Below are 25,475 nucleotides of genomic sequence, written 5' to 3'. Positions count from 1 at the left end.
TAATGACACAGCAGCACGTGGACAGCTGTGATGTTATTTTGTTTATTGGTAATCTGAGGTACATGACAGCAGCGGTTCTGCGGATGTCCGACGGTGTCCCAAACCCGCATGCTGGGGGTGCTCTCACCTCCCGATGAAGAGTGGAGCGGAGCGGAAGGGCAGATGTAGTGCTGGGGGGTGCTGGGGGCTGCTGGCCCAGGTCTGCTTCCCCCTGGCAGTGGTCTTCCACTTATCTAATGAAGCCCCTGAGCTGATGCCCTGGGGGGGCCACTCCCACCGCCTGAAAGATGCTTGAGGGGAGGGAGAGGATGGTGCTCGGGGCGGCTGTGGGCTGCTGAACTGCTCACACTTCCCCCAGGCCGCAGTTGTCGGTCTTCTGGATAATTCCCCCAGGCCAAGACCCTGGGGGGGCTGCTCCCACCTCCTAAAGGATGGTGGAGAGGAGGGGGAGGGCAGCGGGGAGGCCTGGGGAGGCCACTCCCGTCCCCTGAAGGATCGTGAAGGGGAACAGGAGGCTGGTGACGGCGCCTGGGGAGGCCGGGGGCTGCTGGGCAGGTCCTGCTTCCCCCTGGCAGCAGCTGTCCTGTCGGACAGTTTCCTCGAGTCGGCACTCTGTGCGGATCGCTTCCATTCCCTGACAGGTGATGGAGGGAACAGGGATGGCAGAGGCGGCGCTGGGGGCTGCCAGGCCTGGTCTGTTTCCCCCTGGCAGTGGTTTTCCAGGGGTGTGATGATGCCCCTGAGCTGACACCCTGGGGGCGCTGCTCCCACCTCCTAAAGGATGGTGGAGAGGAGGAGGGGGGCAGAGGTGGTGCCGGGGGGGGCTGGGGGCTGCTGGGTCTCTCAGGCTCCCCCAAGGCAGTGGTTATCCAGGTGCTGGACGATGCCGCTGAGCCGACATGCTGAGGAGACTGCTCCCGTTCCCTGAAGGATGGTGGTGGGGGACGGGGGGGGCGGCGTTGATGCCCGCTGTGGCTGGGGGCTGCTGGGCCTGTCGCTCATCTGCTGGGGAGCAATCGGTTCGGTGCTGGCCGATGACCGCAAGCCTCCACCCCCGGCTGGTTCCTTCTGTCCCTTGAAGGATGGCGGAGGAGGATGAGGGGGAGGCATTGATGCCCACTGGGGCCAGGGGCTGCTGGGCCTGTTGCTGATCCCCCGCGATGCAGAGCCCGGGCTGGGGGGCCGCGGGGGTCGAGGCGGGGGTAGCTGAGCCCGGCTGCTGTCCAGCCTGGCAGGGGCCGCTCTGCTGGTGCCCTGTGGCTGGTGGGCAGGTTGTTGCCACATAGATGGTTGGTGGTTTGTCCGTCTGTCGGGCCACTCGAGGTCAGCAGACTCCTCCTCTGACGGCGAGCTGTAGCTGCTGCTATCGTCCCGCACTCCGTCAGCTGCAGCGAGGCGCCTGCAGAGAGAAGAACGTGCTGAAGGCACAGCAGAGCCCCTGCTCTCCTTCCTCATGGCAAAGAGCCACCCTCGGCTCTCAGCCTGTCTCAGGCCCAGCACTAAGAACGGGCTGCAGGAATGGCTGCGCCGCTCCAACGTCTGACAGCACAGATCTCAGACCATGTTAGCCAACGGCTGACCCGCCTCTGTGCTGCTTTAACTAGAAATGCCTCCTGGCTCATGGCAGCCCTGCAGTAAAGAGTTGGGCAGGATGGGGGTGGGGGTGAACAACTCACTGCTTTCTCTTCCTGCACCACCAGAAAAGAATGCAGCACAGAATCATCGTTAGCAACAGGGAAACCGGCACAGATGAGGCAAGTTCCAGGTACAACTTCTGTGCATCTTTAACTTGCTCGGCGTTTGCACGTCCTTCCTCATCCACACCTGCAGGAATAAAGTGGTCGTTGCTGTGTCTCGTGCCACACTGGCAATCTCGCAGGAGCTCTGACACGGCCACAAAATGCTCTTCTCATTTTGCTGGCCTCCTGGAACAAGTGAAAATCCTCAGGCTGCAATGCTTTCCCTGATTCCAGAGGAAGCTAAGGGAGTTCCCAAAGGCGCTGCACATCAACGCACTCTGGAGCCTCTGTTCTGCCTCTCAGCTTTGTTTACACTCTGGCTCTGTCACCATCCAAATGTTCCTGGGCCATGGATTTGCTCCTTCTTCTCCATCATGCTCTAAGATTTCTTTTGCACTTGCCCACCCTCGCCTCGTGAGGCTGGGCAGTGCTGCTGCAGGCACACCGTGACCGCTTGGGGCACGTTGTCTGACTAAAGAAAACTCCTTAGAGCAGAAGGAGAGCGTGTGGATCTCTTTAACCAATTGTGCTATGAGTGACATGGACAAGAACAAGCCCTGAGCTCCCCCCTCCCACTGGGAACCCACTCGGAGGCAGAGTCAGGCCATCTCTACAGGCACCCGAACTTGCCTCTCCCTTTTTGCCTTTCCCCCGGCGTGGGCACAACTTGCAGGCTCCGAGTTTTCTCCCCTTTATGAACTCCTGCCTGATTGTTGCTCAACTGGATTCTTCAGAAAAAAACCACGGATCCAGTTGTACAGGGCTTCCTGGGGCTCTAACAGCACTGTGAAGAATGAGAGAAAGGCAAAGTCTCAGCATGGTGCAGGCAAAGAGGCGGCAGGACGGGGAGGCTCCCTCTAGGGAGTCAGTGCGTCCCTCTGGAGCTCAGTTTGCAGGAGGGATCCCGCTGCGGGCTGCTGGTGTGCCAGGCGCCTCAAGGGAGGCACAGCAAGCTCTGGAATGCAGGGACTGTGGGAGGGAGGTACGTCGGAGGGTCCTATTTCCTCTCCTCATCTGCTGAATGTGGTTCCTCTGGCCAAAGTTCCTAAATCCCTGGGAACTGGGGGTGATGGGAAGGGAGCAACCTCTGACCACGGCCATGGAGCTCTAGGAGGGGCTTTACCTGGAGCGCCAGTCGTGTGCTTGGCCTCTGTTTCTCCCAGAGGGACGTGCGGTGTGTGACGGCTGCCTGCCTGAAATGCATCCCTGTGCCCAGGCTCTCTGTCTGCCTCTTTAGAAAGGAGGTAAGAGAGCGGGGCTGTAAGTAACTGCTTCTCACCAGGAAGATGGTATCTGCAGGAGGCACCAGTTCTCTAGACACATCAGTAGAGTTTAGGAACAAAGCCTGGGTTTTTTGTGGTGCACCCCATTTCTGCTTCAAACTGCGTGCCATTCTGTGAGACAAACTGAAGTGCTGCACACTTCCCAGTTTGTGAGCACAGACAGCAAGACCTGTCCTGCTGGGAGACCAGCAGGTTGCAGGCAGGCTTCTTGTGCGATTCTGGCAAGTTGCAAGATGATGCCACCAGCCAGTTCAGATCAGAGGGCTCTGATCCATCCTTTCCTGCTGTGCACGTTACAGTTTCTCCATGTATCTATCTAGAAACTCAGCTACCCCAGTCTTTCAGTGAACAGACAGAGAGACACCCACCCTGTGCTGCCTTCTCCTTCATGATTTTCTTCAGGACATGGGAGAGCCTCTGCGGATATTTTCCAGTTCTCGATGTCTCTTTCCATATCTCAGGACCTTAACAGAAAGCACAAAAAAACATTTCAGACAAAGGATTGAACTGAATGGACTTTTTGGTGAAGTCGATAAAGACAACAGCCGCCCCTGGGACGCCTATGGGGCTCCAGCACAGGAGGCAGCCAAGGATTTTTGCCTGGCCTTCCCTGGAGGCACTTCTGCACCCAAAAGCTGAGAAGAACTTTCCATCACATGCTGCCATCTACGCAGCTGCATAGCAGAGTTATGCAAGCTGCAGAGGGGGCAGGTGGGAGCTGCCTGGCACTCAGCAGCTTTCCGGATACTCTCTCCAGGTTGTGTGAAACAATCCTCAGAGACAGCATGGAAGAACATCTGGGTTTTCTTACTGGAGAGATCTGTGATGTACAGAGATGAAGCCAACAGGACACTGGGAGCATGCAGCACCCAACAAACAGGGAGTAGAAATCACCGGGCAGTGAAAAGCTGAACCCTGCCTCAACTGCCACAACCACATATGAGCAGAGAGCATGAGATGAAGGCTGGTGGCTCACCTCTGGCATCCAGCCCAGGCTCAGCAACAGGACTCCGCTCTGCTAATTCACCGAGAAGACCTGCAGGCACAAATGTGATCAGACACAGGTGAGGACAGCTTCCACTGCACCTTGGGGCCTGGACTTTCTGGAGTGACCTGCAAGGACTGGCGGCAGGTCGGGGAAAGACATGGCCCAAAGGCAAACGTAGAGGTTCTCTCCTTCAAAGATTGGCAAGGGCTGCTTTCCCACTGAAATGGGAAGTTATAGAATCATAGAATCACTAAGGTTGGAAAAGACCTAAAAGATCACCCAGTCCAACCGTTCACCTATTCCCAATAGCTCCTACTAAACCATGTCCCATGTTCTCCAAACAAAGAAATACTCAGGACTGTTCTGCGTACAGAACAGGGCCTTTAAGGCACAAAGAGACTTGAAAGACTTTTGGAGGTTCTTAAGTACCTGAATAAACTACGACAGCATTACTTTTTCTGCCTTCAAGGAAAAAGACACAACTTACCTCTGGGGTTCTCCTGAGGCACAAAAGCAATGTCCACCCAATCCTCTGGATAAGGAGCATCAGCGTCATCTAGAATCAAGAACAGATGAGACTCGTCCCCATTGCATGTCGAGATCTCCTTTTCCCCTAGTGACTGGGAGGGGCCAGGTAACAGGATGGGAGACCCAGGCTGGGATCGCCAAGGCTGCAGAGCGGCCAGGGCGACCTGGAGCCTGGCTCTCAGCAGCTTTCCAAATGCTCTCTGCAGGCCACGTGCAACATGCCGCTGGGACCACACGGAAGGGCACAAAGCCCATCAGGGCTTTTGTACTGGGAAATCCCTGCTGTATCTCACACTAAAGCACTGGAGGAAACGATGCCTGTTTGTTGTTCTGGGCTCCGGCCGGCAGGCTCTGTTGGGAGCTGGGATTTGTCTGCGGGGAGCAGCAGGAAGCCGGAGCAGAAACGCTCCTGCTTTTCCCAGCACACATCTGCTGAGCTCCCCCAGGACACCCCGGGCGAAGAGCTGCTCAGCCAGCACAGAGCCATGGCCCGGCACGGCCTGCAGAGTATCGCTTCCTCACGCCTTCGCCTGGCTCCGGCAGTGCCGCCCGTCCCCCCACCCCAACAGCCCCACGGCAGGCGGCCCCGGGGCACAAGGGGACGAGAGCCCAGATCTCTCGCCCTCGCCGCCGCTCGATTTTAGCCCCATCTCTGCCCACCCACCTGCTGGTGCTCGCCACGGAGCAGCACCAGTCTCCTGGGAACACGTGGCCACCAGTAGGAGGAGGAGAGCAAGGCGGGCGGGGGCCGCGGCCCCCCACACTCGTGCCATGCTGCCACCACCGTGCTGCAGCACGGAACGCCTGGGGTGTGGGCTGAGCATCGTGAGCTCACGGCACCAGGCTGAGCATCGGGAGCTCACAGCTGTTCCGCCACCAGGGCCGCTGCCCCTGGGCTCGCTGCCGTGCTGAGGGAGGATTCCCAGCCCTGCGGAGCAGCAGGAGGCCACTGACTGTCATGTGGAGTGCTGGAACGGCCGGGCTGGGAAGGGACATTAAAGGGACATTAAAGACACAGAGATGCTGTCAGAGCAGAAAGAAAATCACTGCAGTGTTGTTTGTGCTGCTTGGTGCAAACCAAGAGATTCACTTTGCTCTTTTAATGACGAAACAGAAGCTGGTTTTTTAGTGCCATTTCCACTTCAACCCTCCCCACCCCACCCTCTCTCCCCTCCCCTCACCCCTGCCTCTTGTTTTCTCCCTCCTCCTCCTCCCCTCTCCTCCCCTTCCCCTTGCCTTACGCCCAAATTACCTCTCCTGCTCTTCACGGAATTCTTCTGCATTCACCGCCTTTTGCTGCTATTCTTGCCTTGCTTTCCTTTGCAATGCCGTGCATTGCTCTCTCCACATTTCTTGCCACCCATTCTTTTCTTAGCTCTTATTCTTCACTTTTTACTTGGCTTTTTTCTCCTATTCTCTTTGCCTTTCTTCTCTTTTCTTCTTTTAGTCCTTTTCTCTCTTTTCTATCTCCCCCTTTTTTTTTTCCTTTTATTTTTTTCTTTTTTTCTTTTTTCCCTTTTTTCCATTAAATACCTGTTTTCTTCTCTCTTTTTTTCTTTTCTACTTTTTAATTTTTTTGCTCTTTTTTTCATTTTTTTCTGTTTTCTCTTCATCTTTTTTTTTTCCTTATTTTTATTATCTATTCCTTTTTTTTCTCTATTTTGTTTCTTTTTTTTCTCTTTTTTTCTGATTTTAATCATATATTTTCCTTTAACCCTCCCCTCAACCCCCTTCCCCTCTCCTCCCACCCCCTCTTTTCTCCCTTGCCCTCACCTCCCTTGCCCCTCCCCTTCCCCCTACCATTACCTCGCCTGCCCTTCACTTACCTTCTCCTCACTTCCTCCTTCTTCATGCTCTTGGCTTTTGCTGCTACTCACACCAAATCCCAACACTTGCCTCCTCTGCTTGCTGCTCTGCCCGGTGCCTCTCAGCTCTGCTCAAGCTTCACGCCGCCTGCCTGCTCTTCTCTCTTCCCTTCTCATGCCCTTCAGGCTTTCCTCCCCTTGCTGAGCAAGGCCGTGCCCAGTAGCTCCCCTTCAACCTCCTCTGCACTTTGCCTTCCTCCAAGAGATGCTTGCTTCTGGCCAGCACTCCTGCCCGCTGCTGGCCCACAGCCCGCATCTCTTGGGGAGACGGCAAGGTGGCCTGCAGCTGCCCACACCTCCTCCCGGGCACGGCTTCTCCGCTTGGCTTCAAGCCCACAACCCAAAGCAGCTCCTCTTACCTTTGGGCCCAGCTTCTCCTTCCGTGCAGCTCCTGTGGCAAGCCGGGGCTCAGCTCTTCCCCATTCCTCCATTCCTGCAAGGTTGCATTGTTTCATTCTTCGCCTTGCCTTGCTTTGCTGTGCTATGGTTAGCTTTCCTACTTGTGTTCTCTACATTTACATGCATTGCTTTTCACTTTTTATTCTCTTTCTTTCCTCTTTATTTCTATTTTCCTTACAACCCTCCCCATTTTTGTTGTTGTTGTTGCTTGTTTGTTTCTTGGTTGGTTTTTCTTTTTTAGACTTTTTATCTTTTCTTACTTTTTATTTTATTACTTTTTCTTTCAGCCCCCTGAAGTTACTTTATATCCATCCGTTGGCCCCTTTTGTCCCCCTTATCGTTTCTATATCTGGGCCTTTACCTATCCCTCCTCTCCCCACATTACCCTATAGCCCCGTCATAGCCCCATATTACCCTATACTTTACTAGAGCCTATGCAAGCCTCCTGTAGCTCCCCTACAGCCTTTTATAACCTCATATCTCCCTATGTCCCACCTGTACCCCTCCACAAACCCCCTCCAAAGCTCCCTATAGCACCGTGTCCCCCCTAACCTCCTCACAGCCCTCTATTGCCTCAAATCCCCCCAGACCCACCCCTGGAGTCCCATATACCCCAATCCCCTGCCACAGCCCACTTCAGCCCCATGTGCCCCCCCTATACCCCAACAGCCTTCTGTAGCCCCCTGCCCCCTCACAGCCCTCCCCAGCTCCCCACAGCTTCCTAGCCCCCCTCTATTTCCCCGTCAGCCCCCTGTATCTCTCCCAGAGCTCCCTGGAGCCCCATACCGATTCCACATCCACAGCCCATCCCATATATATCCCACTTCCCCACACCCCATCCTGTCTCCCTCCACATCCCCACATCCCAGCCCCGCTTCCAGCCCCTCACCCCACGCGCACACTTCCTTCCCTGTCCAGGTGCCGCTCTCCATCCCTCCCGGCTCTGGCGCCGCTGTGCTCAGCACTGCTCCCGCCGTGCCGCGGTTCCGTCTCGGTGCTGCCTGGAGCTCCGGCACGCAGCGGCTGTGGGACCGGTGCCATCTGAGGGGAGAGCCGGCTGCCAACAGCAGCCAACAGCAGCAACTCCCTTGTGAAAAGGGAGGAAAGGGTTACGATCAGACGAGCTGCTATGCAAGAATGGGAAAAGAATAATCCCCCTGGATGCCTTGGGATGGTGCCGGCACAGCAAAAATATCCAGTGGAAGACCCTAACTGGGACTGCAATAATGCACAACATTGGCAGAACATGAAGGACTTGCAAGATATAATAATCGCTGGAATTAAGGAGGCAGAACCTCAGAACCAGAATCTCACTAAGACATTTGAGGTTCAGCAGAATAAGGATGGATCCCCTAGTGATTTTCTAGAAAGGCTTAGAGACAGGATGAGAAAATACTCAGGAATGAATCCTGAGGATCCCGTAGCCCAAGGGCTCCTTAAGGTGAATTTTATAACTAAGGCATGGCCAGACATACAGAGAACACTTCAGAAGATAGGATGGAATATGAGGCCCCTGGAGGAGCTCTTACAAGAGGCTCAGAAGATATATGCCAGAAGGGAAAATGGGGAAGAAAAACAGAAGGCTAAGTTGATGGCTTCCACAGTGGATCGTGTAGCGAAACAAAGATTGGATAATAGGGAAAGGAGAACTGAAGAGAGGTCAGGTCCTGGAGGGTGGCAGAGAGGAGGAAAATTCCGAGGATATCGATCCAGACCTCAATTAGAGAACAGTGAAAGGAGGTGTTCCAAGTGTGGTAAGCTAGGACACGTAAAGAAAAACTGCCCAGAGTGGAGAGAGAGGAGAAGCTACATACTGCTTTAAATTCAGAATAGGGTGTCAGGGGTTCTGAAAAGTTGGTCCCAGCAGGAGCCCTTGGTAAATGTGAAACCGGGACCTGAAGGGGAGGAGGTTGTATTTTTAGTCGATACTGGGGCAGCTCGATCACTGCTAGCTCATAGAGTGTCAGGACTCAAATTAACGGATGAGACTCTAAGGATAACGGGGGTAGATAACAGGACTGGGATGACAGTGCCACTTTTTGAAAAGTAGGGAATAGGACAATAACAGGGCAGTTACTGCATGTGCCTGAGGCAGGGACTAATTTGCTGGGGAGAGATCTTATGATGAAACTGGGAATGCAAATAACAACCCGCCAGGAGGGAATGACAGTACCAATGAATGTGTTAACTGAGGCAGATGAGAAAGAGATCCTGTGGTGTGGGCAAAGGAGGGGAGGGGGCTGAAAACAGCCCCTTTAAAAATAAAGTTGCAGGAAAAATATGAGACCATAAGACAGAAGCAATATCCAGTTCCTTTTGAGGGACGTACTGAGCTTGAACCTGTGATACAAGGATTGCTGAAAGATGGGTTGTTGGAACCGTGCGTGTCGCCCTTCAATTCCCCATTCTGCCAGTAAGGAAACCTCATGGCTCCTATCGATTGGTCCAAGGCTTGAGAATTAATGAAATAGTACAAAAACGACATCCAGCGGTTCCAAACCCATGTACCTTGATGAATAAAGTCCCAAATGAAGATAAATGTATTATAGAGCTAAAAGACGCCTTTTGTTTTTGTCTCCTGGATCTGGAGAGCAGAGATATATTTGCTTTTGAGTGGGAAGATCCTGAGAGGGTGAAAACAACAGTATGAGTGCATGGTTCTGCCTCAGGGGTTTGCAGAATCACCAAATCTGTTTTGGAGCAAATATTAGAACACTTTCAGGCACCAGAGGAAGCGTCACTCCTACAATATGTAGATGATCTCTTGCTGTCAGGACCAGAAAAACCAGAGGTTAAAAAGGCTACGAACGAACTGCTAAATTTTCTAGGGAAACAGGGACTGAGAGCCTCAAAGAATAAACTACAGTACGTGAAAAAAAAAAAAACAGATGAGGTTTAACAACAGCAAGTGTAGAGTCTTGCATCTGGGGAGGAATAATTGCATGCACCAGTACAGGCTGGGGGATGAGCTGCTGGAGGGGAGCTCTGCGGAGAGGGACCTGGGTATCCTGGTGGATGACAGGTCGGCCGTGAGCCAGCAGTGTGCCCTTGTGGCCAAGAGGGCCAAGGGCATCCTGGGGTGCATTAAAAAGAGCGTGGCCAGCAGGTCAAGGGAGGTGATCCTCCCCCTCTGCTCTGCCCTGCTGAGGCCTCATCTGGTTTGGACTCTCACACTTTATCAATTGTGTCACCGAGGAATCATAAGAGTTGGAATTATTGGGGTTGGTTTACATGGACTATTGTTTGTACTCTAAAGAACCCATCCTTTGTTCAGTGTATTACTTTTAGTTTAGCTCCTTTTAGGATTGTTTCTGAACTGTGCTTCTTTATCTATTAATAAAGAAGGGATAAAGAAAGTTGCTGTTTTGCTAATGAGTAAAAAAGCTCAGCAGTAACTTGAGCCAGATGTAAACACACGAGGTGCCTGGTTCCTACATGTAACCAGTTGTTGATGTGTGGGTATTAAAGGTTGTAAGCACTACAATAAAGGTCTTTCGTTCCTCTTTCTGCACCAGCAAGGGAGCCTGCGCCTCTCTTGCCACACCAGCAAGGGAGCTCAGAGTCCTCTTGCCACAGAGAGGAGAGGAGAGAAAAGACAGAGCAGAACAAAGAAAAAAGGGAAGAGAGGAGCTTCTAAGGGGGAAGAACAGAAAGGTGATGAACGAGAGGGGAAAAGAAAGAGGGCAGAACAGAAAATACAGGTGAGAAGAGCAGATCTAAAAAGGACAAGAGATAAAAAAAGAGAGGGCAGGCAGAACAGAGGGAACAGCAAAAGAGGAAAGGACAGATGGAGGAAGAAATGAAGGAATGGTGCAGAGAAAAGAAGGAGAAGAGTGCAGAAAAAAAGAAGAGGAGGAGAGAAGTTCAGAGCAAACAGAGTTACTGAGAAGAGAAAAAAAAAAGGAATATGAATAATTTCTAAGTTCTATTAAAGTAAAATTCTTCTTAAGACAGATTTCTTTTTGCAGCGTTCGTATCCTAGACAATTTAGCAATATTCAGGAACATTTTCAGTACGTTTTTTTTTTTTTAAGGTCTGCTTCATCCCAGCTGCTCTAAAATACCCAACAGGTGTCAAGGGGGGATCAGTCCTTAAAGGCACTCAGAAAATCCCACTGTTTGTGTCCAACATCGACAAGTTTACCTTCATGAAGGAGTAGAGAGACTCCTACATGGTCAGGAATTCCCTTCTGATATCCAGCAGATCCATCTCGGAGCGGGACACCATCGCTCTGATCAGAGTGCTGTCAGCTGCTCCCAGGCCCTGGGAAGAAAAGCAGCCACGTGCAGCCGACACAGAACTGCTGGAGAATCACTCGCAGACACAAAGGTCTCAGGGCCCAGTCCTGTGCAGGAGCTGCTCTTCATTACAGAATTCTTGCATTCATGGAGCAATCCATGAGCAGCAGCTTGATCCTGAGTATGGCTGTTACCCTGATGTGCAGAAAAGTCTGAGCTTTCCTGGAACAGCCAGTTTCCTGAGAGGCTGCAGCTTCCATCTCATGATTGCCATGATGCTGCTGGCTGACTCGAGCACGGAAATGCAAGAAAGAAGCAAGCAATCTTACTCCACAATCTGTTTACCTTCATGGGTTTACACAGCCTTTCAGCAAAACACGCAGGCTCGTTTCGCACACACTGTACTGTAAGGAGAGACAAGAACAAGAGAATTAAGGGAATTAACAAGAGAATTAAGGCCAGTAGAAGCAGGAGGTTTTCCACACCGCTGCAGCACTTCCTTGGTGCAGCTGTTTCTTCTGCCAAGATGCAACTCCAGGTGAACAAACAGCAGCTGCAGTGCAGGCATGCAGTCAGTGATGTGCTGTGAGCTGATGTCTCTGTGCCTGCACACAGCAGGATTTGCATGAAGGCTTTCGTGCCTCCTGACAGCAAACCTCTGCTGCCACAGCTCCCTTTGGCCAAGCATACTGTACCATAGAGCACAAAGCTTTCCCACCTGATTTTGTCTGTAAAGCACAGAATCAGAGTGGTTTGGGTTGGAGGGGATCCCTAAGATCATCGAGTTCCAACCCCCTGCCATCTCAGGGACACCCCCCTCTACACCAGGGCGCTCCAAGTCCCACCCAGCCTGGCTTTGTGCCCACAAACAAAGACAAACCACGACTGCCTCCTGAAACCACGTAACAGCCGCTCGAGGGAAGACACAGCACCTCTCATCGTTTCACTGCTTTGAAGACAACGTTTAAAAGCAGGGCACTCACCCACAGCCAGCAAAGCACCTTCCAGGTCTCCTGACATCTCAGATTTAACGCTGTCTGTTACGTCCTTGTCAGCAGTGCCTCTGTACCATCAAAAACCAGGGGGAAGAATCCATGGCAGAAAGTCAGAGAGATTCAAAGGACCGCTTTGTAACAACGAGCTCCTCATGTACTGCATGAACATTCTATCATTCCTGCAGCACTGTCAGCTAAACCAGGATTGTCCCACAGAAAGAATTCATTTTCATTGCTAACAGACTTGCTAATTTCCTACCACAGCTGTTACCATTTTCAAGACCTGCTGCTTTGTGCTGCCAATCAAGTTCCTTAGCTCTTCTCCCCCCTGCCCCAATGGCAGTCACACCTCATGATCTCTGCTTTCCTTGAGGGTACTTAGGTTTCTAAAGCAGTCTCTTCAGTCTCAAGAGGGAATAAAATGGCCCGAATGGAATGGATGCAATGGGGCTCTCTCCAGGACACCTGCTGCCTCAGAAGAGTTCACATCTACTGAACACCAGGGACACGAGGACCCTTTGAAACATGGAAGATGTGTCAGATGCCATCCTCAAGGGAGCAGCCAGATTCTAGCAACCCACAACCAAAATGTCACTGCCCCTGCCAAGTAACCAGCCTGTCTGGAGACTCTCATTAGAGACTTGCAAACAAGACTAGAGCCATCATTCCCATTTCACAGGTTGGCTTCTCTTCACCTTGCATCACACAGATTAGACTGGGAAGCAAATTACTACACACCTGAGCATCTTGCTGAGCACAGCCACGTACATTCCTTCATCTCTGTTTCCCTGCAAAGACACAAGGATAGAAGACTCAGTTACCAGAACATCCAGGAAGCAACTCCTGGGAATTCCTCATTCAGGATCAGCTGCTGGAGATGGACAATGGAGTCCTTCAAAGGGAAGACTAGCTCACAAACACAGTGAAACACAGCTCAGGTGTGCTTTGGGCTTTCCTCTAAAAATGAGCAGCAGCCCACTTTACTGGGGTGTTTAAAGAAGAGCCCACAGCACTCGTGCACACCCAGAGTCAGAGTCTCCTCCCTGCAGAAGCTGGGTTTGAGGAGCAGCCATGGGACACCCAGGGTGAGAAAAAGCCAGCCTGGACTCCTCACCACTGAGTGCAGAACTGTGCCCACAGCTCTGAAGGTTCACCCCCTTCTCCCCTCGGCTTGGCTCACCATCGTGAGGGACACGAGGACCCTTTGAAACATGGAAGATGTGTCAGATAGGATGCCATCCTCAAGGGAGCAGTCAGATTCTAGCAAGAACACACACACAGCGTCCGTTAGGAGCAGGGCCACCACCTGGGTGCTGCCCACAACATTTGCCAGCCATAACCTGCTACGGGCAGAGCTGGGCCCAGGGCTCTCAGCATCACTGCAGCGCTCCAGCCATCATCATCAGTGCTGCAGCCTCCAATTAAGAAGCACAGACAGCAAGAAACTGGCAAGAGAGCCACACGTCCTGCTGACAGACAGAATGCTCCTCCCCGTTTTATTTACACCAATTCAGCTGCTGGTGAAATTCTAGTCTAGATTCTCCCTGGACAAACAGTAACACCTGGGATGGCCAGTTTGTCACACCTAAAAGTTCCCCACACTCCTTCCTCTTCACATCTGCCTGCACACACACACACTGACTGTCAGGCAGCAGGACAAGGCCTTTCACACTGCTTAGAAAGCTTCTAGTTCTCCTTAATGCAACCAACTTCTTCATTGGTGTGAGAAGCCAGAATTTCACTCAGGCAGCCTTCACCTGTTCCTGCTCCCTAGGGAACTGCCAAGGCAAGATTTAAGATACCAGCAACTGCTCGTGACGGACAACCATGTTTCCTTAAGACGTACATAACAAAGCAGCAAGCCCTTGGCCAGAACTTGAGCCATACGAAAGGAAGATTTCCAAACCTTCACAGCCCTCCTTAGTTCGTGCATGCCATACATGGTGGTGGGAGTCATCATCTCAATGATCACCCCCTCAAAATTCCCCTCAGCTCTAACTCAAGTCATCAATCAAATCCTAGAAGGCCAAAAAAGGAGAACGGAGTTGGCAGAAGGCATGGCCTTGGAGGACAGAAGGAACTGAGCTGTTCACTTCTCTTCAGGCTCCAATCCTCCTTGCATCAACAACTGCTCTGAACTGAACAGGAACCAAACAACTTTGCTGAGGCAAAGTCTCCGCTGACCTTTCTCTTATGGTCATTAGGTCATTTTTCGCTTTTCACCAAGTGACACAACCACGTTCACACATCTCTGCAGACCACCTACCCTGCTAAAAGGGCTCTTGTAGGTGATCAGAACTTGCTGATGTTGGCAAACATTGAGTTTGGTCAAGGTCTCCATGATGGCATCTTCATCCGTGCCTGCAAGAAACAAATGGAAGCTGGTCAGGCTGCTTGCACAAGAATCAAAGTGCCCTCTGCTCTTGTGCCACCTCCAGTCCCCTACATGGCGAGTTCTCAGCAGCCCCAGGCCTCCATCTGTGCACACAAAGCTGCCAGGACCCACACCACCAGAGCAGCTGCATTTCGGGACATGAAGAGCACTTCTGTTTCCACTACCCAAAGATTTTTAGGGCAGTTGTGCAGCAGAGCAATGCAAGCAGCTACACTTCCCTCTAACAAACCACCAGAGCAGCCATTCCCAGTGCTGGGGCAAAAATAAAAGTTGACTCGTGGAGGGAGATCAACTCAACAATGCCCTTCATGGCCTTCCTGAGTGCTTGACAGAGCCAGGCTGCATCCCGTGGAGCCCAGTGCCAGGAGCAGACGTTGCCACCAAACATCACACAGAATCACAGAATCACCCGGGTTGGAAGGGACCTCAAGGATCATGTAGTTCCAACCCCCCTGCCTGGCAGGGCCACCAAACATACACATTTAGGTCAGGTTGCCCAGGACCCCGTCCAACCTGGCCTTGAACACGTCCAAGGACGGGGCATCCACAACCTCCCTGGGCAGCCCGTTCCAGGGCCTAACCACTCTCCTTGTAAAGAACTTCCCCCTAACATCCAACCTAAATCTTCCCTCCTTCAACTTGGATCCATTTCCCCTAGTCCTGCTATTGTCAGCCCTTTTGAAGAGTTTACTCCCCTCCTGGGTGTAGGTTCCCTTCAGGTATTGATAGGCTGCAATGAGGTCACACCGCAGCCTTCTCTTCTCCAGGCTGAACAAGCCCAACTCCCTCAGCCTGTCCTCATAGGGGAGGTCCTCCAGCCCCCTGATCATCTTAATCGCCCTCCTCTGGACCCTTTCCAAAATCTCTATGTCTTTCTTGTACAGTTTGACACAGTACTCCAGGTGGGGCCTCACAAGAGCTGAGTAGAGAGGGACAATCACCTCCCTGTCCCTGCTGGCCACCCCTCTCCTGATGGAGCCCAGGATCCCATTTGCCTTTCGAGCCGCCAGAGCGCACTGCTGGCTCATGTTAAGTCTCTCGTCCATCAGGACCCCCAGGTCCTTCTCTGCCGAACTGCTCTCAAGAGGAGCACTCAGGAGCATCAGGAGCACTCCTGCACTGTAAGCGCTGCAGCACTGGCACAGGAACCCAGAGAGGCTGCAGTGTCTCCTCTTGGAGATCTCCAAACCCATCTGGACATGGTCCTGGGCACCAATTCTGGTGGCCCTGTTGGAGAATCACACCGGTTGGAAAAGTGACCTTAAAGATCACCGAGTCCAACCACGACCTAACCACACTACCCCAACTGACAACCCTCCTCCAAATCTCAGCCCTGAGCACCACAACAAATGGTTTTTAAACACAGTCAGGGATGGTGACTCAACCCCCTCCCTGGGCATTGCAGTGCTTAACAACCCTTACTGTACAGAAGTTTGTCCTGATATCCAACCTCAACTTACTCCACGTCTGCACGGCCTGTGGAACCCACAGGTGGGACAATGGGCTCTGGCTTCTGGGGTGCTTCCTCAAAGGAAGCCAGCGCATGGCGTCAGGAGCAGAGGAGGAAGCAGCCGATCCTGCCGCTGATGCTGACATTCTGCGTCCCACCCAGAACTCCCACACCCTCCTGTTCCCAGGAAGAGGCCCGCACGGAGCAGAGCGGAGCGGAGCGGGGCGGGGCAGAGCGGGCTCGGCCTCGCTGCGGTCCTCCGCGTCTCCGCCCTCCTCATCGTCCTCCCGCAGCTCCAGCCGGGGCCCGGACCCCCCGGGACCCCGGAAGCGGAGCGGGCGCGGGGCGGCGCGGGGCGGCGCGGGGCGGCGGGCAGCCGGGCCGGGGCCGGGGCCCTGCGGGACGCGCGCGGTGATGACGCAATGACGGCGCGACCGCGGACAGGAAGAACCCCGCGCGGAGTGCCCGCCTCATTCGGCGGACCGACCAATGGGAGACCGAAGGAGGAGGGACAGAGCGCGGGCTCTCCGCCAATGGCGGACGCGGAGCCGCCGCGGTCGCGCTGGCGCGACGGAGGAAGCGCGATGCTGCATCACCCCGCGTCCCCGCCGTAGCCCGCCCCGTGCCTCGGGGACACTGGGCGGTCAGGGGAATGCGGCGCGGGCGCACCGCCGCCGGCCCCGCTCTTCCCCCGTCGGAACCGAGCCGTCCTCCGTCGTTGCGGCGGGACGCCGCCGGGCTGCGGGAAGCGGCGGCTGACCGCGAGCGGCGGGACACGGCCGGTGTCCGGGCAGCCCCGGAAGAGAGGGAGCGATCGCACGGATCGAGACGCGTTCGAGCCCGGCACGGAGTCAGCAAGAGCCTTCGGCTCTCGCCCGGCTCCAATCATCGGCGGCGCTGCGCTGAGCTGCTGCCCCGCAGCCGCAGTCCCCAAGGGCCGGTTTCCATCTGTGTGTACCCGTGCGGAGCTCCCGGAGTCGCGTGAAGCCGACGTGGAGTCGCTTCGTGTTGGCCCCCAGGAGGGAAGCCGTGAGGGGGGATGATTGTTCGGGTGGGAGCTGGTTGGGAATACGGCCATTTCTCTGTTTATTGCTTCTATGTTCAATGATTAAATGTTTAGCGTTTGTTTTTCAGCACTTCTGTGTGCAGTCAATTCTGCAGCTCCAAAGAGGGGGGAAGGAGGATCAGAATGGGGAAATAGGAGCGGTGGGACAGGGTGGAGGGGAGAAGGGACCTTTAGGGTAAGAATTGGAGGACTCGATGGGGGGGGAGTGGGGGGAAAGGAGCCCCTGGTAGTCAGAATGGGGAGTTTCATGGGGGGGGGGGGGGGGGGGTGGAGAGGGGATTCGAGGGTTCGAGGGGTCAGAATGAGGGTCTGAGGAGGAGTGCTGGGTGGCGTGGTAAAGAGGATCACGGAGGAAGCGAGAGGTGGGACGGCGGGGGCGGAAGGGAAGGAGGAAAGGGACCCTGGGGGTCAGAAAGGGGAACGAGGCGGGGAAATGAGGCGGGGGGTGGAGGAGGACTGCAGGGATCAGAATGGGGGAACTGGAGGGGAAGTGGGGGGGCTGGGCAGATGAGAGGGGGACTGCAGGGAAGGGTGCAACCCTGCGGGCTGGGGGGGTTGTGGGCGAACCGTTGGGGTCACACAGAGCACCTCCTGCTCTGCAGAGGCCCCGAGTCACACAGAAGCCCCACAGGGCCAAATTGGAGAGGCACGCGGCCCCCCGCCTAGTCCGCAGGCGTTCTGTTTCTCCCAGGTCAGCCACTCACTGGGCAGCCTGCTGGACTACGGCGTCTGATGCTACAAGGGGATTTAATATGGAGACTAGGGTGCCGTACAGATGGGAGGGAGCTTGCTGTAAAATCAAATCTCTCATCCCTGCTGAAAATTTAACCATATGAGGGCCATCGAATGTATCTTCATAGATAGCCTTTCTTACACCCAGTTCACAGATATAATTTTGAAGGTCCTCCATGGAGGACCACATGCCTGTATGTAAAGGTATGTCTGATTTATTCAGCCATACCACACGGCAGGCCACCATTAACCATTCTAGTATAGAATGGTTTTCATCACGATATTGGTGACCCGCATGTAACCTCTGTCTGAGAGCAGGATGGACAGTCATGGTGGCCAACATAGCTATTTCTGGGCCATTCACCAAGACACTTTCTGCCCCAGAATCTCACAGTCTCAATAACCAAGCTGGCACACTTTCTCTAGGCTTCTGTCGAAATCGCTGTACTAAGTCCATCAATTCTGTTGCCGTGTATGGCCGGGCCATTACATGTAAATGAGTCTGGGCAGGGGGCACTGATCAGGCGGCACCCCTGCTGGTCTGTCCTGCACTGTTGTTTTCTGGGTTACGACAGGATGGACTTGCAGTGGATCAGTCAGAATTGGATATTCAAGATCTGATTTGGATTTGTTGTTTTCCTGATCAACGAAGTCTGTTGATTCAGGAGTCAGGTCATCGTTTATTGAAATATTTCGAACTTGGCCTACGGGAAGATATGGTACCTTCGCACCATTGAAAGTTAAACTCATAAAGAAAAGATGAATTGGTTACTAATTTGCTTTATTTTAGGGTGATGTCTCTGGTAAGTTGATGTTGTGTGCTGTTACGTTTTGTATTTTGGTTGCAATAGTAGTATGTTTTGTGTTATATTTATTGATTTGTTATTGTTAAATGTGTGATTGTCATTCTTCTCCCTTCTATTGGGATCAACCTTACATCTCTATACTTCACAATGGCCTCTATTAAAGTAATAACACTCTCATTAGTGGGCAGAATATCATAACGGAAGTAATATAATGAGTAGGTGTCATTCGGGTAAAGGTTTCTGGAGATGGGAGAGCTCAAACTCCCACCAGCATAGTGAGAACTATTTGGAGCCAGGGTTAAAAGGGTAAATAACCCCTTGGTAAGGTATAATACTGGATACTTTGAGAGCCCTTACCCCAGTATTAGGAGTCGCTCAGCTGGTTTGGATTAAACAGGACCCCCCAAATGCGAAGACATGGACGACCTGAAAGCTACCAAGACAAAGGAGGTAATGCACAACATGGACAATGAGCTTACTAAACTTCTCAGACTTAAAGGCTATCGATTTTTCTCCGCAGAAAGCCCAAGTGGCACAGCCACAAGTAACCCATTTGCACTATGGAATCACTTCGGGATGCGGAACCCTAGGAAACAGCGAGGGGACTCTGGAATGAGCTCCAGACTGTCCTAGAGATAATGAGGTGGTGCTGCCTACAACTATGAAATACTGGTAAAGCCCCTCTACGCCCTTTTGAAATCCTGTCCAAAGGTCCTCATAGAGGTTGAGGAAGAGAAATAAGAGGAAGGTTTAAATGTGTCAATTAGACACAGGCTCAGTTGTTAGTGCAGAACAAAAAACTTTTATTGTGGGCGATGAACTTGAACAACGTTGTATAACCAAGATGTTATAATCACAATACAATTGTGTATAATCAATAGATATCAAGATGTTATAATTGCAATATAATCAAAAGAGTAAGGCAAAGCAAACAAGGATCACAAAAGAGAATAAGTAGAAGAGCTTACCCTTGGGTTGAGCTCACTAAAAGATACCAAAAAGAGGAGGATCTCCAGAAGAGATCCTTCCCCTCTGGTAGCCAGCTCTTAAATAGGTCCAGGAGGGGTGGAGCCTGGCTCCACCCCTTCCGGCAGCACAGGTGAATTGCCTTCACCTGTGCTCCTCTGGCTGACTCAAGGCTCACCTCAGGTGATCAATCAGAGGTTCAGGCCGTGACTCAGCAGTTCCCATACACTCCACCCCTTCACGGCGTGAACCAATGATCAGGTTAACAAAAGGGTAAGCTTTCCCTAATACAGAGATCCGGTATATCGCGACGCTTATACAATTTTATCGCGACGTATGTTGGTACAGTTCAAGACAAGTGATGATTAGTGGATGTCCATACTGTTCTATGGGCCAGTGCTCGATGATGTGCCTGGAGGCATGAGGTCCTGAGGTGCAAGTCCATTCTATGTTCCATCAGTCCCATGCAGACCATCACCGGGTGTTGTACGTGATCTGACAGCAACACTGGAACGCTTGATGGCATTTTGTTCCTTCCGGTGGTCCTGAAGGCTCACAGACTCACGGGGAGTAATACAGATGTTTCAGAGGTACCAGGAGGGGAAGGTCTGCTCTCCAGGGCAAGATACAGGCCGTATTTCTGTCTTGGGTCAACACTTCCGCTTGTACTGGGGCACGTCCTGGCCGCCTGTACCACACCTTTTGGCCGGATATCTGCGGCTGCATAACGATATCAGGCACCAAAGGAGGTGTCCTGATCTGCCATAGGGACATGATGGGGGTCCCTTTAGCAATAAAGATCGGAGTGTTGACCACAATATCAGTAGGCCATGTACCTATTACTGGAGGGACTACTGAGCCTCCCACCTCCAATAGTCTCCCCCAAGGTGCAAGTAGGCCACACCACTTGGGTCCTACCTGCACCTTCCAGGGCCATTTTATTTTATGGGTACCTGGCTCTAAGTTTTCAGGGGCAGGGAGCAGAAGATTATTTTCATTACCAATCTGGGGTCTTACCTGATGATCAGTGCCCGTAATTTGAATCCTAAGCGGGGTGGCCCATGTCGTCTGCAACATTCTCAGGGCACTGGGTCTGCCATCTCGAGGTCTTTCATTCAGGTCCCGCAGGGTTTCATACAGTCTTTTTGTCCACCCCTGCAAGGACTGGGAGTCTGTCTTCAGGGCAGCCTTAAGAATACCATTATAACGTTCGACGAGGCCTGCCCCCGTTGGATTATATGGCAGGTGGAATCGCCATTCGATGTTATTTTCTTCTGCCCAGCGCTGTATCGTTGCACCAGTAAAATGAGTCCCTTGGTCGCTCTCGATGACTTGAGGTGTCCCATAGGCAGACATCAGTTTAGTGAGTGCCTTGATGGTATATGCCTGGTTTGCTTTCGGTACTGGATAGGCCTGCAGTAGCCCACTTGCAGTGTCGACACAGGTCAGGGCATATCTTGCCCCTTCGGAACGAGGAAGGGGCCCGATGTAATCGACCTGCCATCGCTGGAGAGGATTGTGTCCCCTAGCAAGATGGGCTGTTGTTTCGGGCAACGATCTCGGTCTCATCTTGGAGCAGGCGTCGTAATCCTGGCATGCCTGGACGATATCAGATAGTTGTATGGGCAGTCCCCATGCTTTAGCAGCTGCCCACATTGTCTTTTGTCCAGCATGCCGTAGCTTCTGATGTAACCAGCGGGCGATGTTCTCAGATGGTGAATTCTCAATCCATCGAACTCGGGCCAATGTGTCGGCTTCATCGTTTCCCGGTGACTGTAGGGGCTGATGACCAGAAACATGGTAGACACGTACAGTCCTGTGTTTGACTGTATTCCATATATCTAACCACATGTCTTTGCCCCAGATCGGTCGGGCGTGGATAGTCCATTCCTGGGTGGCCCACTGTGCAATCCAAAGAGTGAGCCCCCGGTACACAGCCCAACTATCTGTGCAGATGTTCAGGATACCATCACCGGGTTCCTTGGTTATAACCATCCACACGGCTCGCAGTTCTGCCCATTGGCTGCTCTGACCATCCCCCTCATCGAACCAGATTGTCTCGGTGGAAGGATGGTATGCTATTGCTCTCCACTTGCTCGGGTTGCCCTTGCTGGACCCATCTGTGTACCAGGCATCTTCAGGGATAGGATATTTTCCCTCCTGAACGGGACTCTTCTCTGGTGGAGCGACCAGTATTTCTTTTGGTGTATCACTGTGATACGTAACTGGGCCTAGGATCTTCTGGAGTTCTTCTTTCAAGGGGGATGAAGACAGACTGCTCCTTTGGCTGAGATAGGCGACCCATCGTGCCACTGTTTGTGCTTGGGCCACCCCTGTCTTAGGAAGGTGGGTCAGATCTTTCACCCACCCCTGAATTGGCAGAGTGGTCTTGACTATAACTGCAGCTGTTTGAGTTATTGGCTCTACTGCCTGTAATGCCGAATAGGCAGCCAATAACTGTTTTTCAATCATACTGTATCTTTCTTCTGCTCCGTGCCAAACCTGAGACCAGAAACCAATGGGGGTCCGAACAGAACTCTGGCGCTGCCACAGGCCCCAACCGAAGCCGTCTTGAGTAACATGAACGTCCAACTCGGCTGGGAGGGTAGGATCGAATATACCCAATGCCTGAGCTTGTTTAACTGCCAGTTTTGCTTGTTGGAAAGCATCCTGTTCGGTTTTCCCCCAGTCCCATAGCTGCCCCTTTTTTGTGAGTCTGTATAGTGGCCTTAGCAGCTGCGCTAGGTGAGGTATAAAGGAACGCCAATAACCCAATATACCCAGAAACTCTTGCAGCTGCTTTGATGTTGTAGGGACTGGGAATGCCTGAACCTTATCTATAACAGCACTGGGTAGCACTTTGGTCTTTCCTGACCAAACCACCCCCGGGAATTTTACGGACAGGCCTGGACCTTGCACCTTTTGGGGATTTATAGCCCATCCCCTTTGTTGTAAATAGGCAGTTAATGAATCTGCTGCCTGTCCTACTGCCTCCAGTGAGTCGGATGTCAACAGGAGATCATCAATATAATGATATAGGTTAACATCATCAGGTTTTCTCCAGTCAGCCAGGTCACGTGCCACTAGATTGTGACAGTACGTTGGTGAATGCACATACCCCTGTGGCAGGACCTGAAAGGTCCACTGCCTGCCTCCCCACGTAAACGCGAACTGATCTTGCGATTCCTCAGCAATTGGGATACTGAAGAATGCATTTGCTAGATCTAGGACACAATGATAGGTTTTTATCTCCCTACTCAATGTGTCCATTAGGGAAGCAATATTGGGTACGGCCGCATGAATAGGCGGCGTGACCTTATTTAATTCTCTGTAATCTACTGTCATCCTCCATGTGCCATCCGACTTTCGCACCGGCCATATGGGGGAGTTATACGGGCTGTGTGCAGGTCTTATAATGCCCACTTTTTCTAATTCCTGCACCGTTCTCGATATTTCATCTTGCCCACCCGGGAGTCTATACTGTCTAACATTAGTAATCCGGCGCGGTTTCGGCAGGCAAACAGGCTCATGTTTCGCATGGCCTCTTAATATTGCCTGCACCGCCTGGATACTGATACATCTTTGTCGAAGTCTGAACTCTCCCACAGTTGTTTGGAGAGCCAGACCCCATAGAATGTCTATGCCCAGGATGTATTCTTGGACTGGGGCAATAGACACCTTGTACTCCCGGGGTGGGAGACGCCCAACCCCCAATTTTAACCATGTTTGGGTGACAGGAATAGTCTGTCCCCCAAAACCACCAATCATCACTCTGTCGCCATGAAATTTTCCTGGATCTCCATAGATAATTGATGTCTCTGCTCCAGTATCTACTAGTGCCATAACTCTCTGAATATTTTTTCGGGACCAATAAATCGTTAATTCTACATAGGGCCTCCGGTCCCGTCTGGAGGCCCTACGGGGACTAACATCCCTTGTCACTGCATGAATTGTGCTAGGGCCAGTTCTTTTGCTTCTGATGGCTCAGGCATTGTGGCCCGAGACACCTGAGGTGGCTTCTTTTTCCTGTTTGGAATAATAAAATCTTCTAGGTTCTATGTTGTTGTTGGAACCCTCTCTATAGCTCTTACCCTTGATTTCTTAGGGTAGCTCTGGAATTTTTGATTGTCCTTTAGTTGTCTCCAGAGCTGGAGAAGGACGTGGTTGGGCTGGCGGTCGATCTTAGCAAATTGGACCCCAGCCCGAATTAAATCATTAAACATTTGTTTTCGGGATACCCTTATGGGTCCCGATCGAGGAGCTCGAGTAGCCGGCATTTTGGTTTTATTTACCGGCAGGACCTCTGCTTCCTCCAAAAACCGAATATTGCGCCTAGTCCGCAGGCGTTCTGTTTCTCCCAAATCGGCAACTAACTGGGCAGCCTGCTGGACTACGGCTTCTGATGCTACAAGGGGATTTAATATCGAAACTAGGGTGCCGTACAGATGGGAGGGAGCTTGCTGTAGAATTAAATCTCTCATCCCTGCTGAAAATTTAACCATATCAGGGCCATCAAATGTATCTTCATAGATGGCCTCTCTTACACCCAGTTCACGGATATAGTTTTGAAGGTCCTCCATGGAGGACCACATACCTGTATGTAACGGTATGTCTGATTTATTCGGCCATACCATACGGCAGGCCGCCATTAACCATTCTAGTATGGAATGGTTTTCATCACGATATTGATTGCCTACGTATAACCTTTGCCTGAGAGCAGGATGGACAGTCATGGTGGCCAACTTAGATATTTCTGGGCCATTCACCAAGACACTTTCTGCCCCAGAATCCCACAATCTCAATAACCAAGCCGGCACACTTTCTCTAGGCTTCTGCCGAAATCGTTGTACTAAGTCCATTAATTCTGTTGCCGTGTATGGCCGAGCTGTCACATGTAAATGAGTCTGGGCAGGGGGCCATTGATCAGGCGGCACCCCTGCCGGTCTGTCCTGTACTTTTTTTGTTTTTTGGGTTACCACAGGACGGACTTCCAATGGATCAGTTTGAATTGGACATTCAAGGTCTGATTTGGATTTCTTCTTGTCCTGATCAACGAAGTCTGTTGATTCAGGAGCCTGGTCATCATTTATTGAAATATTACGAATTTGGCTTACAGGAAGATGTAGAATTGGCTTCTTCCCCGTTAAAACGCCAAGTTCGTGCTCCAGCTTTTCAATGCGGTCTTTCAAAAGCTGATTTTCGGTTTCTAAAGTATTATTTCTTAAGTCCGCATGATTTAAAGCGGTTAATAGTGGCCATGCCACCATGGAGGCAGCCAATTGTCTTTCTTTGGTAATAAGGATATCCTTGCCAAGTCCTTGAAAATAGTCCGCCATGTGATATGGGGAGAGATTGCCCATAACGCGTAAGGGACCCCATTTTTCAATGATGGCAGCTAACTCATAATAGGGTGATCCCTCAAATCCTGGGATCTGCCCTGGAATCATTTTCTCTAGAGGAGTATTGTTCTCCCCCTTGACCCATTTATAGAAATTCCACAGGAAAGACATGATGTTAATTTCAGTATATTCAGCCTGCCTGGCTCGCCAAGTGTATAACCAAGATGTTATAATCACAATACAATTGTGTATAATCAATAGATATCAAGATGTTATAATTGCAATATAACCAAAAGAGTAAGGCAAAGCAAACAAGGACCACAAAAGAGAATAAGTAGAAGAGCTTACCCTTGGGTTGAGCTCACTAAAAGATACCAAAAAGGAGGATATCCAGAAGAGATCCTTCCCCTCTGGTAGCCAGCTCTTAAATAGGTCCAGGAGGGGTGGAGCCTGGCTCCATCCCTTCCGGCAGCACAGGTGAATTGCCTTCACCTGTGCTCCTCTGGCTGACTCATGGCTCACCTCAGGTGATCAATCAGAGGTTCAGGCCGTGACTCAGCAGTTCCCATACAAACGTGCACTTGGTTAAGTGCCTTATTAAATGTAACTCTCTTGCCACATTTGGCAGTGCTGGATCTTCCCTCCTGCCCTGAAGTAGATGGCTCTGGATCTGGACTTGTCCCTCT

At 51.9% G+C, this 25,475-nt stretch overlaps 2 protein-coding genes across 3 annotated transcripts; both read right to left on the bottom strand.

The window, feature by feature from the left end:
* Positions 1 to 26: 26 nt before the first annotated feature.
* Positions 27 to 7,376, bottom strand: LOC125703681 (uncharacterized). Of its 2 annotated transcripts, XM_048968479.1 has the most exons (9): positions 6,763 to 7,376; positions 5,203 to 5,520; positions 4,498 to 4,566; positions 3,999 to 4,058; positions 3,391 to 3,486; positions 2,863 to 2,970; positions 2,464 to 2,523; positions 1,677 to 1,827; positions 27 to 1,399 (listed from the first exon to the last, which is right to left on the bottom strand). In XM_048968479.1, the coding sequence occupies exons 2-9, from the start codon at positions 5,360 to 5,362 to the stop codon at positions 844 to 846; spliced, it is 1,260 nt and encodes a 419-aa protein (XP_048824436.1). In that variant the 5' UTR covers positions 5,363 to 5,520; positions 6,763 to 7,376; the 3' UTR covers positions 27 to 843. The 2 variants fall into 2 exon arrangements, with proteins under 2 accessions (XP_048824436.1, XP_048824437.1); XM_048968480.1 differs by lacking the exon at positions 2,863 to 2,970.
* LOC125703682 (annexin A4-like) lies at positions 6,339 to 16,255 on the bottom strand. Its single transcript, XM_048968481.1, has 8 exons — positions 15,891 to 16,255; positions 14,302 to 14,396; positions 12,774 to 12,823; positions 12,024 to 12,103; positions 11,386 to 11,444; positions 10,946 to 11,065; positions 7,703 to 7,889; positions 6,339 to 6,836 (listed from the first exon to the last, which is right to left on the bottom strand). The coding sequence occupies exons 1-6, from the start codon at positions 16,024 to 16,026 to the stop codon at positions 10,970 to 10,972; spliced, it is 516 nt and encodes a 171-aa protein (XP_048824438.1). The 5' UTR covers positions 16,027 to 16,255; the 3' UTR covers positions 6,339 to 6,836; positions 7,703 to 7,889; positions 10,946 to 10,969.
* Between the last annotated feature and the right edge of the window lie 9,220 nt (positions 16,256 to 25,475).

This window comes from Lagopus muta, chromosome 22 (assembly GCF_023343835.1).
Source record: "Lagopus muta isolate bLagMut1 chromosome 22, bLagMut1 primary, whole genome shotgun sequence".
NCBI classification, from domain to species: Eukaryota; Metazoa; Chordata; class Aves; order Galliformes; family Phasianidae; genus Lagopus; species Lagopus muta.
This window is presented reverse-complemented; position numbering and strand designations above follow the sequence as displayed.

Excerpts from the sequence above, each read along its gene's own strand:
- LOC125703681 (XM_048968479.1), bottom strand. The coding sequence starts at position 5,362 with ATGCTCAGCCCACACCCCAGGCGTTCCGTGCTGCAGCACGGTGGTGGC. Across the intron at positions 2,971-3,390 it reads GAAGGAGAAGGCAGCACAGG|AGGCAGACAGAGAGCCTGGG; the intron begins GTGGGTGTCTCT and ends TCCTTTCTAAAG. Across the intron at positions 1,400-1,676 it reads TGGTGCAGGAAGAGAAAGCA|GCGCCTCGCTGCAGCTGACG; the intron begins GTGAGTTGTTCA and ends TTCTCTCTGCAG.
- LOC125703682 (XM_048968481.1), bottom strand. The coding sequence starts at position 16,026 with ATGTCAGCATCAGCGGCAGGATCGGCTGCTTCCTCCTCTGCTCCTGAC. Across the intron at positions 14,397-15,890 it reads ACAGGCCGTGCAGACGTGGA|GCACGGATGAAGATGCCATC; the intron begins GTAAGTTGAGGT and ends TGTTTCTTGCAG. Across the intron at positions 12,824-14,301 it reads ACAAGAGCCCTTTTAGCAGG|GGAAACAGAGATGAAGGAAT; the intron begins GTAGGTGGTCTG and ends GTGTCTTTGCAG.